Source organism: Echinops telfairi, unplaced genomic scaffold (assembly GCF_000313985.2).
Source record: "Echinops telfairi isolate 266 unplaced genomic scaffold, ASM31398v2 ScPeMD7_16;HRSCAF=60, whole genome shotgun sequence".
In the NCBI taxonomy this organism is placed as follows: Eukaryota; Metazoa; Chordata; class Mammalia; order Afrosoricida; family Tenrecidae; genus Echinops; species Echinops telfairi.
In genome coordinates this window covers 3,715,550-3,732,178 of record NW_022103913.1, presented here as the reverse complement: position 1 = coordinate 3,732,178, position 16,629 = coordinate 3,715,550, and the positions used below count along the sequence as shown (strand labels likewise).

At 39.8% G+C, this 16,629-nt stretch overlaps 2 protein-coding genes across 9 annotated transcripts in view; both read left to right on the top strand.

The window, feature by feature from the left end:
• Positions 1 to 1,852, top strand: part of PLS1 (plastin 1) — a 126,048-nt gene extending 124,196 nt beyond the window's left edge. For 2 of the 4 annotated variants that reach the window (XM_004712068.3, XM_045287449.1), the window contains 2 exons: positions 1,039 to 1,163; positions 1,415 to 1,852. In XM_004712068.3, the coding sequence (XP_004712125.1) occupies positions 1,039 to 1,163; positions 1,415 to 1,550 (261 nt within the window). In that variant the 3' untranslated portion in view covers positions 1,551 to 1,852. Of the gene's footprint in view, positions 1 to 1,038; positions 1,164 to 1,414 lie in introns of those variants that run through there. The other 2 variants (XM_045287451.1, XM_045287450.1) reach the window with 1 other exon arrangement.
• Positions 1,853 to 8,814: 6,962 nt separating this feature from the next.
• TRPC1 (transient receptor potential cation channel subfamily C member 1) overlaps positions 8,815 to 16,629 on the top strand; it is a 77,349-nt gene continuing 69,534 nt past the window's right edge. For 2 of the 5 annotated variants that reach the window (XM_045287463.1, XM_045287465.1), the window contains exon 1: positions 9,026 to 9,260. In XM_045287463.1, the coding sequence (XP_045143398.1) occupies positions 9,089 to 9,260 (172 nt within the window). In that variant the 5' untranslated portion in view covers positions 9,026 to 9,088. Of the gene's footprint in view, positions 9,261 to 16,629 lie in introns of all 5 variants that reach the window. The other 3 variants (XM_004712066.4, XM_004712067.3, XM_045287466.1) reach the window with 3 other exon arrangements.

Genomic DNA, 16,629 nt, shown 5'->3' with positions numbered 1-16,629 from the left:
TAAAATGTTAAAAAAAAAAAAAAAAGAAATGTTGTCATGGATATATAGTATAACTGTTCATGCACTATATGCTTTATCCATAAAAAGAATAAGCTTATCAGAACCAGTATCGCATGGCCTAAAGACTAATTCACATTAACCCCTGGAGTTCTGGATGACATCAGCTTTCCTTGAAGCATGTTCCATGTCTGCGGGAAGTATGGATAGAGAGTAAAAAATACAGTTTGGGATTGATTGAGAAAGAAGGGGTGTGTGGGTGCTGGTTAGGCCACAGTGACCACTATTTAAACTGCGAGAACTATCAAAGAATTTGTTTAGGTACAGCTAAGTGGCAGACTCAATTCAAACCAGAATTTCTAACTTCAAATGCAATGCTCTTTTCTGAGTTGCTCATTTTTAGTTTACCTTGGTGGTAACTTCAAAAACAGAATCTTGAGTTTAAGAGTCATAGAGTCAATGGGTTCAAATACTGTCTAATTATGTGAACAGTCATTTGAGCTCGCTGAATTTCAAGTCCTTCATTTCTAAGAGGTGGATTATAATTTCTGTATTATCAGGCTGTAATGAGGATTAAACAAGTTAAAACGTGCATGACAACAAGAACACATTTTTGCAAATATGAGTGCTTTTGCACTATTACTCTAATTTTTTTTGAGAATTTTAATTGAAGGCTTAGGAATTCATGGCGTAAAAGAATTTTTAGAACTTATAAGATTATTATAATTTTAAATGTATGTCCTAGTCTCTTTTTTAAAGTCATTTTTTCTTATAGTTATTATACTTTAGGAATTGTCATGCCCACGAACATTCAGGGATAGCTACAATTCTTTACATATAATCTAAACAGAGGTTGGATGGAAAGAACATTTTAAATGGTTTGTGACATGTTGTGTGCTAGTTACAAAATAGCTGAATTTTTGTTAGAAATAAAAATGTAAATTGCTCTGAGTTATATGACTATGACCAGAACAATTTGACAGTTATAAGGTTTAAAATTAGGGTGTTGATGAATGTTTACCTATTTTTTTTTATCCCTAGGACAAGTCTATTAGCACTAGTTTACCAGTCCTAGATTTAATAGATGCCATTTCACCAAATGCAGTTCGTCAAGAAATGATCAAAAGAGAAGACTTTTCTGATGAGGACAAGCTGAATAATGCTAAGTAAGCTTGGAGGGTGTATATAAGGGCCTAATTGGTAGCTCTTTGAGTCTAAAATCTTCACAGGAAAAGTTAGTAGGTCCTTTAAATTCACAATTCAAGTAAATCTTAAATGGAAATTATGGTTTAAGACTTGCAAACTTAACTTTCTTATAAAGTTGATCTTATCAAAATATTTCGTTCTTCTGTGTAAATATAATAAGTGAAAACATAGTAGATGTCTAAAACTGAGATGTTTTTCTTGTTTTTTCAAGATATGCCATTTCAGTTGCTCGAAAGATTGGTGCCCGGATATATGCACTACCTGATGACCTGGTGGAAGTGAAACCAAAGATGGTCATGACAGTGTTTGCGTGCTTAATGGGGAAAGGACTGAACAGAATAAAATAATGAAATATTTCACTTGGTTTTCTGCCACATTGAACACGTTGAATGTCTCACCGTTTACAGAATTATGAAATGTAGTGGATACAAAAGCAGAGATTATTTGTATGCTCAAAAATAGATATATATTCACTAATGAAATTTAGTATCCTGGTCATACTTTTTTTGGATAACATGATTAATTTACTAATCAATACCAATAACAAAGTATATTCATTATCAAGGTGGTATTCCATGATTAATTTTTTCCCCTTAAAACAAGAACTAATTCTTTCATGTGGTTTTAAAAAAATAAATACAAAAATAATTTTGCAGGTTCTGCTGTGAAATGTATTTTGAGTTTTGTGTGTGCATTGTTTAATTTTGATTAAAAATATTCAAGTCATACTCCAATTCAATCTGTCTTCCCTCCAAATGTGAAAAGTGGTCTAAAAATTTCACTTTACTTGAAAATTTTTATGTTGTCTAAAGTTTTGAAGTGACTAGTATGTTCATTAATATTAAATTTTTTTACATGAGAATTATTGGAGAAACCCCAAAGTTTACTCTCTTGTTTAAGTAAAAAGCAAGAGCTTTTTACTAAAAACTTAATCTTAACTGTATTAATACCTTACATATGCTAGTTTAATAACAAAGTACAACTATGACATGACATATATGTTAGTAGAAAAATATTTGTGTTTTGCACCTGAATCACCCAAGTTTTCCTAGACAGTATGTATAATCGGGTTATGGATATCTGGTACATGAAGATTTCTCTTAGCAATAGTCATTTTGAACATATATATGTGTGTGTATATATATATATATATAAATATATATATATATTTAGTTTTCAGTGGAATCCTTCCAAATATTTGTAGCCATCATTGGCCAGAGAACCCAAGGCATGTTGGCACCGCTAACTTTATATTATACTTGCTATTTTGTGTCTATACCAAAGTCCTACAAAATTTAGTAACACAAAGTTAATATTCAATGTGTAGGGTATTTTCCACATATTTTTTAAACCAACGCCTTCTTCAAACTGGCAGTCCTTGCTTAAGGCTTGTGTGACTTGGAGTAGCTAAAGCTTTAGACCTGTTTCTATCTGAATTTCTAGCCACAGGCCTTTGTCTGTCTTCTGCTGATAGTGCCAGTGAGCCATGTTGCTGTGCTACAGAAACGCTGTCAGTGTGAATGACTTTTCTACATACCCCTCTACTATTAAAACATCCATGACATCCATGTTAGTAAGACTCCTCATTTGTTTAGAAGTTTTTTTAAATGAAATGATTAACATATTGAATTTTGAAATATATTCTTCTACAAGAGATTTTCTTTCCTTTAATATTTTGATGATTGATATTCTCATATGAAGATTTAGATGTGTTCTTTCCCTTCATGAGATTATTTATATCATAAACATGATATAAATTCCTTTAATTTTTTTCATCACCTTCATTTTAGTCACCAGATTTACATGAAATAATGGCATTTGAGGGTGTTCTTCTCACAAAGTATATTTAATAAAAAAATATTGTGTATGCAGAAATGTGTCAGTGTTTATTTCACTTAAAGAGAAATATACAAGCTTGAAAATTAGTCAAGCAGTTTCCAGAAAAAAGGAAAATAATTCCTAAAATAATTACTACAATTCTATTAGATCACTCATTTCTTTAGGGTAAAGTAGTTCTTTCATGTGCAAATTTTGAGTAGGAAAAGAGAAACTGTAGAAGAATCACAAACTTACTCTGCTAAAATAATTTGAGTGAATAAATTCACAAACAAACATATACTATCTGTTTTGAGCTAGGTATTATGCTAGACATTGGAGATTTAGATGAGAGAAAAATAGTCTCCTGACATGAATCTTATATCCAGTTGAAGGAGATAGATGATAAGCAACCAATTGTGAATCAAACAACTAACAATAAGAGCTGTAAGAGCCCCCAATAAAATGATCTTTAAAAAAAAAGAATTTCAAGTAGTAGTAAATGTAATGGAAGAAATAAAATGGGACGTGATAGAGAATGGGAAGTGGGTGGGAGTGAAGTTCTCCCTAAGAATGTGATATGTGAAAAGAGGTCTGAATGAAGAGCGAGCAGCTGGGGAACATGTGTAAAGGTCATGAGGCAGGAGAGTCTTGTGGACATATTTCAAGAAAAGAAAAAAGTGCATGTGATTCAAAAGTAGTAGGGGAGGACTTCCAGTTTACGTGTAAGAGTCGCTATCTCAATATGTATTTTTCTTTTGCAATTGAATTTGTGACTTGTACATGCAGTTTGGGTGAGTTTCTTTGAATAATGTACTGCTCTTGAATGTTGTATGCAATTGTTCATCACAAGTCTACCATTGGTCTCCACATCACAGAAACAAAGTGTATGTAGGGTGAAAGCTCACTCTTAAACTTAGAAATCATACTGTCAGTTTATGGAAGAGTGAGTAAGAGGTTTTCAAGCAGATAGCTTGGTCTGAGGCTCATCTGAGCTCATTCCAGTGGGATACAGAATTTTAAAAATTTCAAATACAGTATGGAGTTGAAGATGATAATGTTGGAGCAGATATGCTCAAGGAGCAGATAACTGCATTTGAAGACTATGTGCAATCCACGGACGTGGCTGCTTTCAAAAAATCTAAAAGTCATCCCGGATGGTTGCAATTAAAAAAAATACTTGAAAGATAAAAAAAAAAAACACTCCAATGTATACTGGATATAAGGAATGGTGGTGAAAGAATGGCTAAAATGCCTGCTAACTGAAATACTGGCTATTCCCCCACTAGCCATTCCACTGGATAGACGCAAAGCCGTATGAGGCAACTGTACACTGTCCTTTAGGGACTACTGAGTCAAAATCAACTTGATGGCAATAATTAATACGGGATAAACACTGTACCAGATCCCAAAAGCTCCTGAACAGGATGCAGTTGCAACTGTTAAATGAGGAGGAGGAGGAGGAAAAAGAAGTGGTGGTGGAAGTTAGGTGCCTTCATGTTGGTTCCGACTCAGTGACCCTATTTATATAAAAGAGCAAACACTGCCTGGTCCTGCCTCACAGTTGTCAAGTTTGGGCCCGTTGTTGCAGGCACTGCATCCATCTCAAGGGGCTTCCCCTTTGGGATGACAAGCAGGATGTCCTTCTCTAGGGACTAGTTGGACTCTCCTGATAACATTTCGAAAGTTCATGAGCTGAAGTCCCACCACTTTAAGATCTGTTTATTTTGGCAGTCTGTGATACTTTTGGTATTCTTTGCCAGCACCATAATTCAATACATAGATGCCCCTTCAGTCTTCCATATTCAGTCTAACTTCCCCAAACATAAGGTGACTGAAAATACACCTCAGTCCTCAAAAATAACTAATAAATTTGGTATTCCCCTTGCTCTTCAACACTGCAGAGGTGCAGCAAATGTGCCCTATGCAATATTTGATTTCTTGAATGCGGTTTCCTTTATCAAGATGGTGGTCTATTTGGTTTTCTTTATATTGAGTTGTAATCCATATAGAAAAGAGCAATCCCTGATCTTCATCAGCAACTGCTTCAAGTTTTCCTGGCTTTCATCAACGTTGCCTCATCTGCATATCATAGGGTATAATAAGCCTTCCTTCTATCCTGATGCCTATCTTTGTCATATAATCCAGTCTGTTGGGTTATCTGTTCGACACACATATTGAGTAAGTATGGTGAGAGGCTACAACCCTGACACACACCTTGCCTGATTTTTAATACAGTGTCCCCTTGTTCTGCCCAAACAATTACCTCATGATCGAGGTAGGGCTTCACATGAGCACAGTGAAATGTTCTGGAGTTCCCATTTCTCAATACTATCAGTAGTTGATAATCCACACCAATGCCTTCGCATAGTCCATGAAACAAACATTTTCTGGTATTCGCTGCTTTGAGCCAAGATCCATCTAATATTAGCAGTGATATCCCTTGTTCCCTATCCTCTGCTGAATATGGTTTGAATTTCTGGCAGCAGCTTTTCAATGTACTGCTGCAACCATTTTTAAATGATCTCCAATAAAATTTTACTTTGTTGTAATGATATTGGTCATAATTTCCCTATTCTGTTGGGTCACTTTTCTTCAGAATGGATAACAACGTAGATTTCTTCCAGTTAGTTGGCCAGGCAATTGCCTTCCACATTTTTTCCAATGCTTCTTCAGCTTATTTAAACACTTTGATTGGTGATCCATCAATTCCTGAAGCCTTGTTTTTCACTAATGCTTTCAGTGCAGCTTGGACTTCTTGTTTCAGTACCATTGGTTCTTGACCTCTTAATTGCTACCTTTTAAAATGAGTGAAATGGCGGATCAGTTCTTTTTTGGTACAGTATTTCTTCCATCTTCTTTTGATGCTTCCTACATTATTCAATATTTGCCTATAGAATCTTTCGACTCAAAGCTTGAATTTTTCTTCAGTTCTTTCAATTTAATTTTTCTTCAGGTCTTTCAATTGAAGATATGCTGAGCATGTTCTTCCTTCTTGGCTTTTTAATTCCAGATCCTGTTCATTTTATTATGATGTTTTACTTTGTCTTCTTGAACTTTGTCATGTTCTATTCAGCCCTTTTACTTCATCTTTTCTTCTCTTTACTTTAGCTGCTCTATGATCAAGAACAAGTTTGAGAGTCTCTTCTGACATCCACTTTGATCTTTTCTTTCTCTCGTCTTTTTAATGACCTTTTTTTGCTTCATGTATGATTTTCATGATGTCATCCCACAGCTCTTCAGGTCTTCTGTCTTCAGTGGTCAATGTGTCAATTTTGTTCTTGAAATTCAGGTGGGATATACTCAAAGTCATATTTTGGCTCTTGTCAACTTTTTACGATTTTCTTCAACCCAAACGTACACTGATGGTCTGTTCCCCAGTCAGCCCCTGACCACATTTTGGCTGTTGATGTTGGAATGGAGATTCATGATCTACAGATAAGACAAAGTAAATTTGATACAAAGTTGATACAATAAGTAATCAACTAATTTGAAGTATACATATAATATCTGAAAAAGTGACCAATCTTACTATCTTTTGGACCTCTTAGGGAGCCTTGGTGGCATAGTAGTTGTGTTAGACAGGGTCTCTAGAGAGATAAAACCAAGTTGCTGACAATTTAATATATTTATTTATAAAGATAATTAGATATATAACAAGGAATGAACTGTTAAATCATATACAGTTAAATATATAATACAAGAAAGAAACAGTTAAATTATAAAGCACTACAAATGGATCAATTCAACTCACTGCCGTGAGAGAGATGTGAGAGACTATCAGTCCTTCCAGTCCAATCTGCTGCCAGATCTTCCTCTATTTATAGAGAGAGCTAGGCTATGTCAGCACAGCAGCCAATCAGAAGGCAGGTCACCAACTGCCAGCCAGGTCACCAACTGCCAGTCCCCAGCTCCAGCGATGTCTTAAAGGGACCTCAACTTACAGCGACACAGTCCACAGGCTAGGCGTCCCACAGGTAGTGTAGCCTTTAAATTGAGGCACAGGACAAGCAAGGCAGCCGCACACTGGTCCGATGATCAAAGAGCGAGAGACAAGAAAGGCGAGACTCACCAAGGCATTTATCTCTCTGCCCTTCAGCTAATCCCACTTGTGTTTATCGGCCAGGCTGGCACAATAAACTATTTCAGTAGTTATGGGTTGGACTGCTACACTACCAGGCAATCAATGGGAAACAGTCAAAGCTTTCTACTCCCGTAAAGAGTTACAGTCTTCTAAACCCACATGCGGCAGTTCTACCCTGTCCTATAGGGTCACTATGAGTCAGCATCCATTCAGTGGCAGTGAAAAGGCCTCTCAAGAGAAGATCTAAAGGGGACTTCAAATGATAAAAAAGATATTAGGAAATTTGGAGCCAAAATTATTGGCAGGGATGAACTAGTCAATCAGAAAAAAAACAAAGTTATTAGTTGCCATCAAGTGGGTTTTCAAGTCATAATGAAATTGTGTACAGAATAGAAATGCTCTAGAGAGTTTTCAAGGCTCTGTGTGCTTAACCATGTGTGCCACCAAAATACCTTGAGTTGGAAGTATTCTCCTCAAATATAAGATCTGCTGAAGAAAATGTATGTACTACCTTAAAACCTTAAACTTCATTTTAACGTCACAATTAAGATTGTGATACAGTTGTGGGAAGAAATAAGAATTATTAAATAGAATTTTTAAGAGATGGAATTATTCAAAGAGATTTTGCTGCCTCTGCCCCCCAGCTTTTTAAGATGCAAGACAACAGCAATATTTTATATTGGTTGATCTTTTTTAAAATAAAGGATTCATTACAAATCATTTAAGAAAGTACATTTAGCTTAAGTTCCAGTCAGTTTTTGCCTTAGTAACAGCTATGTAAGATGAAATTGGTGAAAGTGGAGATAAACAAGAATCACCAGGATTGTCACGGAGACTAGGTCCTAAAAAATAGCTTTTCATTGGTTTCATGTCCGGAGCACTTGAATTCATAAAATTAATGTGACATCAGGAATGATAATGGCAATTTCAGATCAAAACAGAATTTTGTTAAATTAGATAGCGCTGCCCGGCCCCTCTGTGAGAGCAAGACGAGTGTATCTACTCTTGAATAGATTTACAGCCTCGGATACCTTCTATTTAAGGTACACCAAGAGACAGAATCGACTAAAAGGCAGTGAGTGAGCCAGCGCTAAGTAGACATAAAGCAGGCAGTAAGTTCTTAGCATTAGGACTCTGCTTTGAGTAGTGCAAAATGGAATAGGAAATGCTTTTTCCAAGGGCACAAAGGCATTCCGACTAAAGGTTACGTCGTCAAAATCTCAATTAGCATACCGGTGCATCTTTAGTGTATGCCAGCAAGAGGCACCCGGGACTCACCTCCAACTAACAACTTCGGTGTGGAGGGCGAAGAAAGGGCCTCTCACCTCCGCTGAACCAAGCAGCCTGTAGGAGACTGGGGTGCGCGGCGGTGGCCGTGGCTCCTCCCGAGCCCGCCCCGCCTCAGGCCCCGCCCACGCACCAGCCCCCGGCCTGAGTGGTCTATTCGCAGTAGGCCCCGCCCCAGTGTCCTGGCTACAGCGGAACGCACGGTGACGTGAGCAGGGAATCGCGAACATCCACCTCCTCCGGGCGCAGCTTGACCGGCGCTTCCACGGCGTGGAGCCGAACGTGCGCAGAAGCCCCCTCGGAGCTCCTCTGCCTATCCTTCGTCCTTCTCTGGGCCGGGCCGCCCCTCGCGCGGCCCCTGCGACTCCTGGCACGGCCCCGCGCTCGCCTGTCGCCCTGGCGCGCGCCTCCCTGTCGTCCCCGGACGGGCGCGGACCGGCGCGGACCGGGCGCCGGCGTCTGGGAAGGGGCCGCTGGCCCCGGGGTCGCGCATGCGCCGCCACCAACCTCGGGCTGTCAGTGGAGGGCGAATGCTGGCTCCAGGGGGAGACGACACCCTTCGGGGCCAACGGGCCGCGCTCCGAGGCGGCTGTGGGAACGACTCATCCCTTTTCCAGCCGGGGGGCGGGGTTAGAGTCGGGGTCTGGGCCGGGGGAGGCCCCTCCCCCGTCTCCTGGCCTGCCCCCGTCATGGGCCGCGATGATGGCGGCCCTGTACCCGAGCTTGGACCTCTCGGTCGCCTCCTCCTCCCTGCCTTCCTCCCCATCCTCTTCTTCGTCACCGAACGAGGTGATGGCGCTGAAGGATGTGCGGGAGGTGAAGGAGGAGAACACCCTGAATGAGAAGCTTTTCTTGCTGGCGTGCGACAAGGGTGAGAGCCCCTTTCCCCGCTTGCCTTAGGGACGCCCCTGTCCCCCACACCCTTCCTCCTCTCACCTCCCTTTACTTACTGGCAGCTGTTCTTTCCCACGCGCCGAGCCCGCGCCTGCGGGCCGGCGGCTCAGGCGCGCCCCCACCCCACCCTGCCCCGCCCCGGATCCCTCCAATGCCCTCTGATGTCTGGGTGGCATCCTAGGGACCAGGACACTTGCTTTGCCACTGATCCTGCCACGGAAGCCACCTGAGAAGCAACAGGGTTTGTCCCCTTTCACTGAGAACTCCCAGTCCCCAGATTCCACGACTTTGCTGTGAGGGTCTCATGCTTATGGGCTCTCACGTGGTTTTGTGTATTCTTATCATTTTTCACGTTTGTTTCGGTTCAGCTGCCTAGCGCCATACCGATAGATGTACAGTGACTGTTGAATGGAATTAGGTATCTATCTTCTTATTGCCATCTAATATGTGGAGTCATAGCGACCCCATAGGACAGGGTGGAACTGCCCCTGTGAGTTTCCAAGACTGTAGCTCTTTGCGATTTATTGCCCTCTTGCCCTCAAGTCTTCTGTGGTTCGTGAAGAGAGTGCTTAGTATTTACAGGGCAAAAATACGTGGATTGCTTTTAGTACGTTTTCTTTTACTTTCATCCTTTTTTAAATCTAGAAATTGATGGCTTTTGTGGCCGTGTTAAAGTTTTCACTCAGGCTTGCTTTCTAATGATATATATAATAAAAATAATGGGAAAAGATTGCCCCAAGACTTTTTATTTCCCACATGCAAAAAAGTTATCGTTTTCCCCCCTATGTGGCTTGCGGTAGCATGACCATGCTTACTTAAAACTTTGTTTAGAATAATACAAATTTGAAAAACATAAACCCAGGGCAATTTACAACTCAGAAGGCATAACTGCAGGATATTTTTGGTTTATGTCTGTGCTTGTGTGTTTAATAAATGCCAATCCCCTTAACCTTATTGCTTTTCAAATAGGATTTTGTTTTCACAACTTTTTGAAAGCAAGCTGAAATGTACCGAAGGTCTACTTCTCTGCTGTTTTATAATGTAGTGCTAAACAATATTACAAAATAAGCACTTTATTCATTTTTCATTGTGAATTAGGTGAGGGTGTATAAACCAGGTCATCATTTTTACATTCAACAATTTAAGCAGCTTATCTAACTTCCCAATATCTTGTGCTGTTTCCCTTCCTGCCCTTTGGACCTTACTTCCCTCTTAGTATATTATGTTGCCTTCACCCAAGTTAACACCTTTTTACCCTCTACCCTATTGTTCTCCCTCTCTACCCTTCCCTCCCATCGTTGGTAATCATCGAAGTTTATTTCTTTGGGTATGAAAACATTTTCTTGATTTTTTTTTTTTTGGTAACTGGTCTCATACTTTGTGTCCTTTTGTGTTTGATTAGCTTCTCTCAGCATAAAGTACTCCAAACCCATCATTGTCATGAGGTGTTTCACAGTTTGATTAAACAAACAGTTCTTAAACAATGTGTAAAATTCTACTGTGTGTATGTATCAAAGCTTATTTATTCATTCTTCCACAAGGGCATTAGGTTGTTTCTGTATTCTTGATATTGTGAATAGGTTGTGGTTACTTTAAAGCAAATAGGAAGTATGTCAAGAAAAGGGATTGACTAGCCCTGTCAAACGGAGGTCATAGGCGTATCATAACAGGACATGGTAGGAGTAGGTACTTGTACAGTGTGTGTATATTTGGGTTATCTCAAAATGTTTAAATATAACTTGTCCGGTATTCTTTGTCACTTTCCCATTGTATAACATCATTAAGGTCCCCTTTGGGGGATGAGGTAGAGACTATGCATAGTTTTGTTTCCCCTTTATAAATTAAAAGTAAAACCTTTAAAAATGTGTGAGATCAAAATAGATCTATGTTTCAGTATATTGAAACAACTTCTTGGGTTAGATTTAGAAAAACAGCACTTTCTTATACATACTTATGGTGTACATTTTTTTAATGTGAGTTATAGAAGACTATATTTTTGTTTATTTTGTGTATTTTGATTATTGTTAGACCTTGTTTAGAATTTCCCAAACCACATCTTCAAGTGGAATATTTTCTAAACTTCCACTATTGTGTTGGAACTCTCATCAAGCCAAGCAGCTGAAACAGAGGCTGGGGTAGAAAGTGAGTGTTTTAGTGAATTCTTGCTATACCCCATGAGCCACATCTATTCATGACTCCATTTTACAGATGTGAAAAAAGGGCTTAGCAAAAATTTTAAATTAATATGCTTAATTGATTGGGTGGCAGTGAGTTTGGTTTTGGAAGGTTAGGAAGTAGTAAAACAGATCTCTTGATTCTGCACTCAACTACAGTTTTATTTATCTGGTTGTCATTTGAGTAGATTAAAGTCACGTTAAAAAGACACCTTTACAATTATTAATTTGAAATTAACCTGCTTTCTTTGATTGTCTTATAAACCTTGATTAAATTTACCCAATAAGCATGCCTGTCACTTGAGTAGCACCAGAGTTTATAAATCCACTCTAGAACATCTGCATTTTCATCCTTTTCTTTTTAAATTATTTTTCTCATCCTTTTCACTTAACTTTCTTTACATGTGTAAACTAACTAAATCAAAGTATGACGTACCACATGTAGGGAGAGGATTCCTGAAAGGGGAGAAATGGTTATGTGTAAGTGAATGATGGTCCTCTGAAAAGTGTGTGTAGATTGAAAAGTTTAAAAAAAGAGAGAGAAGAAAACAAATATAGTTTATAATAGTTGACTTTTTAATGTAACCAGATTCAGTAGTACTGAGAGTACCTGCGTAGCACAAACAACTGAAAACTCTGCTACTACTCGAGAACTCACCAAGCCTCTCACTGCTATCGAGTCCATCCCCACTCATTTCTGTTCTACAGAACAAGGTAGAACTGCTCCTTTGGGTTTTCAAGACTAACTATTTAGGAAGTAGAAAGCCTCATCTTTCTCTCTTGGAGTGGCTGGTGGTTTTGAAATGTGCAGTTAACAGCCCAGTGCTTAACCACTATGCAAACAGGTATTTTAAATCCACTGAGAAGCATCTTGAGAGAAATGCTTGGTGATCTACTTCCAAAAGATAAAATCCATAGGGAAAACCTTAGGGAGCTAAGGTCTATTATGAAAAACATGGGCTAACCATGAAATGGAATACCTGCAGAGAAACTGTTTTATTTGTTTGTTTCTATTGTTAGGCAAGTGTATATATAATGACTACTGAGCAGTGGTTACTGATCTTTCAAATGGGTCAGGGTCCAAATGTACCACTGGATACTTTCCTCACTTGGGCTTTAGTTTGAAAAGTGACTCAAAAGTCCCTATACTGGTGACACACAGTTGAGCTGGGACCTCAAGTAAAATCCTCAGAAAGTATACCCATGTTTTTAGACATAGGAATTTTCAGCAGTGCAGAACTGACTAAAAATGTGTTCTTTTATGAAATCTTAAGTAAGTCTTACCACCCACATCTTTTCTCTCTGTCATTGACAGTATGGTGCTGAGTCCTTTTTATTTATTGGAGCCTACGAGTTACAGAAAGCGTTAATACGTTGACTCAGGGAGCATCTAAATAAATTAAGTCTGATGTCCTCAGACAGTACAAATGGTTAATGCATTTGGTTTCTCACTGAAAGTGGTGGTTTGAGTCCACTGAGGTGTTGCCGAAGAACGACCTGCCTCTGCCCAGCCTGATGCCCTTCTCCAGGGACTGGTCCCTCCTAATTACATGTCCAAAATTTTGCCATCTTTCTAAGGAGCATTTTGACAGTAAAGATTACAACCTTGGAAAACCCTACAGGGCAGCTCTGTTCAGGCCTCTTAGATCGTATGTGTTGACATGGACTTGACAGCACCAGTGCTTTATTTGTTTTAGCTTTAAAGTAACTGCTCAGTAGGTGGGATCCTTTATTATGCTTGTGAATATAAACATCCTGCACCCATTCATTTGCTGATGATCTGTAGCCAGTTTGTTGTGGAAAAGGGAGTATTAAAAAAAAAAAAAAAGGGATTCAAGTCTCTGCCAGCTCTCCATGGAGAGAGCATTTTCAAGGACTTGGATTTTCAATTAGTGAGTCATGATGCCCCTTTTGGAAATTCAGCATGGGCCAAGGGAGGACAGAATTTCACCTGTGTTACTGGAGGCCTGGTCCCGGAGTCACATGCCACCTTTGTGGTTTTATCTGCTGTATTCTGAGGGAAGATGCTTTAAATTTCCTAGTAAACTTTGCTTACCTGTGGACCAAGGGCATATTTAAGAAGTACATTTCTAGGAGAAATAGTCCTAAGCTGCTGTTATTAAACCTAACTAAATTCAATTAGACCTCTTTTTAGCTACTTAAGCTGGGATTTTGAAGTGCATGGAATTAAAGAGATTGGCACTAGGAGGAGAAAAAAGCAAAGCTCTGTTCTGGAGACATTTTATGTTGACACCGGCCATATGAATTGAAAGAAGTCTTTGTCGGAAGGGAAAAAACTTGGCGGAAATGAGAGGTAGAAGGGTATCAAAGGAAAAAAAAAAGCCATTTCCTAAATTGCCATTAGACATAGTGGTTTAGTACTTACACAGGAAAGATTTCCAGCTCATGACGTTTAGGAATCTATTAGGTTAAGATATGCTGCCATTGGGAGTAGTTTTGAATGAATTCACAAAACATGACTGAAATCCTTAAAAATGAGGTTACACTGGATGACAAAGGGGAGGTCAGGAGTGGCTGGCAAGACTTGATGTTGAATTGGTGTACTTACTTCTTATGGCATTGTTTGAAAACAGTTTGAAAACCATCCAACCTCAAAAGTTAATGTAGTTACATTTCCTTCTATATGTTATGTTTCAAAAAACAAAAGACAACAACTTCATTATGAAATAAGCAGGCATTTTGAATTGTAATTCTTGTTCTTTACCTAGCTTCTTGTAATCTATTTTAACTTTTCTAATCCCTCTTTACATATGCACTCATTCTATTAAGACTGTTTTGGCATCTTAAACTCAGTCTATTGTTTTATTTTATTTTTTTTTTCAGTCTATTGTTTTAAATGGTTTGCAAATATAAATTCTTGTAGAATGCCTAGCAGCCACTCTTGGTTCCCTTCCAGTTCTGTGTAGCTTTTCGTTTGTGTGAGTAGTTCAATTGTGACAGGGTAAGACTTTATATTATCTTTAGGGATAAAAGTTATTTGTGTGTTTTTGGTTTCTAAGTTTTATTGTAGAACCCGGATGAGATCAATTAACCCACATGCAACTTTAATTAAAGTTAATAAGCCTTTATTAGCCAGCAGTCAAGGAGCAGCTAGCTAGAGCCTAATTCTCTTTTTTAAAGATCATTTTATTGGGGCCTTTTACAGCTCTTATAACAATTGCATCAAACATATTTGTACATATGTTGCCATCATTATTTTATAAACATTTACTTTCTATTTGAGCCCTTAATATCAGCACCTCTTTTTTTCCCTCCCCACCCTTGTGACTCCTCGATAAATTGTTTTTATTTTCATACCTTACATCTACTGCTGTTTTGCTTCCCCCTCCCCACCCCAGTTTCTGTAATTCGTCTCCCTGAGTGTGTGCGTGTGGTTATGCATCAATCATTGCAGTCAGTTCCCCCTTCCTCCCCTCCTCGTACCCTCCAGGTATCACTACTCCCATTCCTGTACCTGAGGGATTTATATGACCTGGATTCTGTATGTCATGAGCTCTTATCTGTACCTGTGTACAGGCTCCGGTCTAGCCCACAGTGAAAGGCAGGACTGGGGTCATGACAGTGGAGAGTGAGGAAGCCTCTATACTGTGTCCTGGTTGACTCATTCCTTCTTGTGACCCTTCTGTGAGGGAATGTCCCATTGTCTACAGATGGGTTTGAGGTCTCTGCTCTGACCCCCCACATTCTCAATATGTATGTGTTTGTTTGCTTGCTTGTTTGTTTGTTTGTTTTGGGTCTTCTGATACCTGTTACCTGATCATGTTGACAACTCATGATTGCACAGCTTGGTGTGCTTCTTCCATGTGAGCTCGTTGCTTCCCCGCTAGATGGCCGATTATTTAACTTCAAACTTGTAACACCCTTGGCGCTATGTCTTTAGCCAGGTACCATCTGATTTCTTTACCACATTTGCTTGTGCACCCATTTTGTCTTTAGTGATTGTGCTGGGAGGGTGAGTATCTCAGAATGCCAGGTTGTTAGAACAAAGTGTTCTTGCTTTGAGGGAGGGCTTGAGCAGAGGTCTGAAGTCTGTCCACTACCTCAATGTATTCCCATATAAATATATGTACATAGACCAATATCTCTTATTTTTATGAACTAATATATTTACATATATACACTCCTATGTTTATACCTCTTTCCATAGCTTTGCTTCCTAGATCTTTCCTATTTCCTTTTAACGTCTTCCTTTCCCACCATGACGCTCGCCCTTCTTCTGCCTCATAGTAATTCCTCTCAGCTAGATTGCTGTTGCTCCAACACCAGGATCTCTATGTCCTCCTAGTAGTTCTCCTGTCTGTGATGTTGTTTGCTCACTGCTTCCTTCCCTCGTCTTCCCCCACCCCCAACCCCCTCCCACCAAGTCCCTCCAGAACCATTGGTCCACTGCTTTCTCCTCAGGCGTGCTTCCCATGCCTGCCTTATATAGGTAGGCAAATCAACAATAACAGAGATAAAAAGAAAACAAAAGGTTGAATATAAAGAAAAAAATCTAACAAAAAACCCTCAAAAAGCATACATAATTCCAGGTCAGCCTGCTGACCTTTATGACTATCTCCCCACTGGTCCTGAGGGAGTCCAGGAACTTCCCCTCCTAGTAGGAAGTCTATTTTGGAGGCTCCTCAGGGGCTTTGTGGCTTTGCTTTGTTCCTGCTGATCTGTTATGTTCCCTTCTTGGTTCGCCCTGCTGTGGGGGTTCAGACTGGGTTAACTCTCTACTGTGTGTCCCCAGTATTGTCCTTGTCAGGCAGAAGGCCGGAGTTAGCAGGGCAGGTAGGCCAGACCCCCTTCTCCCCACCCCCTCCTCCCCTTCAGTGGCCTTCAGGCCAAGGTGCAGAAGACTATTACAGATAACTAAACGCTGTTGCTTAGCTCCAGACCTGCAGACAGCAAAGTTGCAGTTGAAAATTCCCCAGCTACTCCCTCCCACCAGACCTGGGCTATAAAACTCTACATCAGGCCTGGACAGTGTGACTTCGCGGGGGCCCCAACTGGGGACCCGTGAACCTCACCTGGGAGCTCAGGATGCTCCCGTCCCTTTCTCTGCTCTCCCTTCCCTGCAGACAGCAAAGTTGCAGTTGAAAATTCCCCAGCTACTCCCTCCCACCAGACCTGGGCTATAAAACTCTACATCAGGCCTGGACAGTGTGA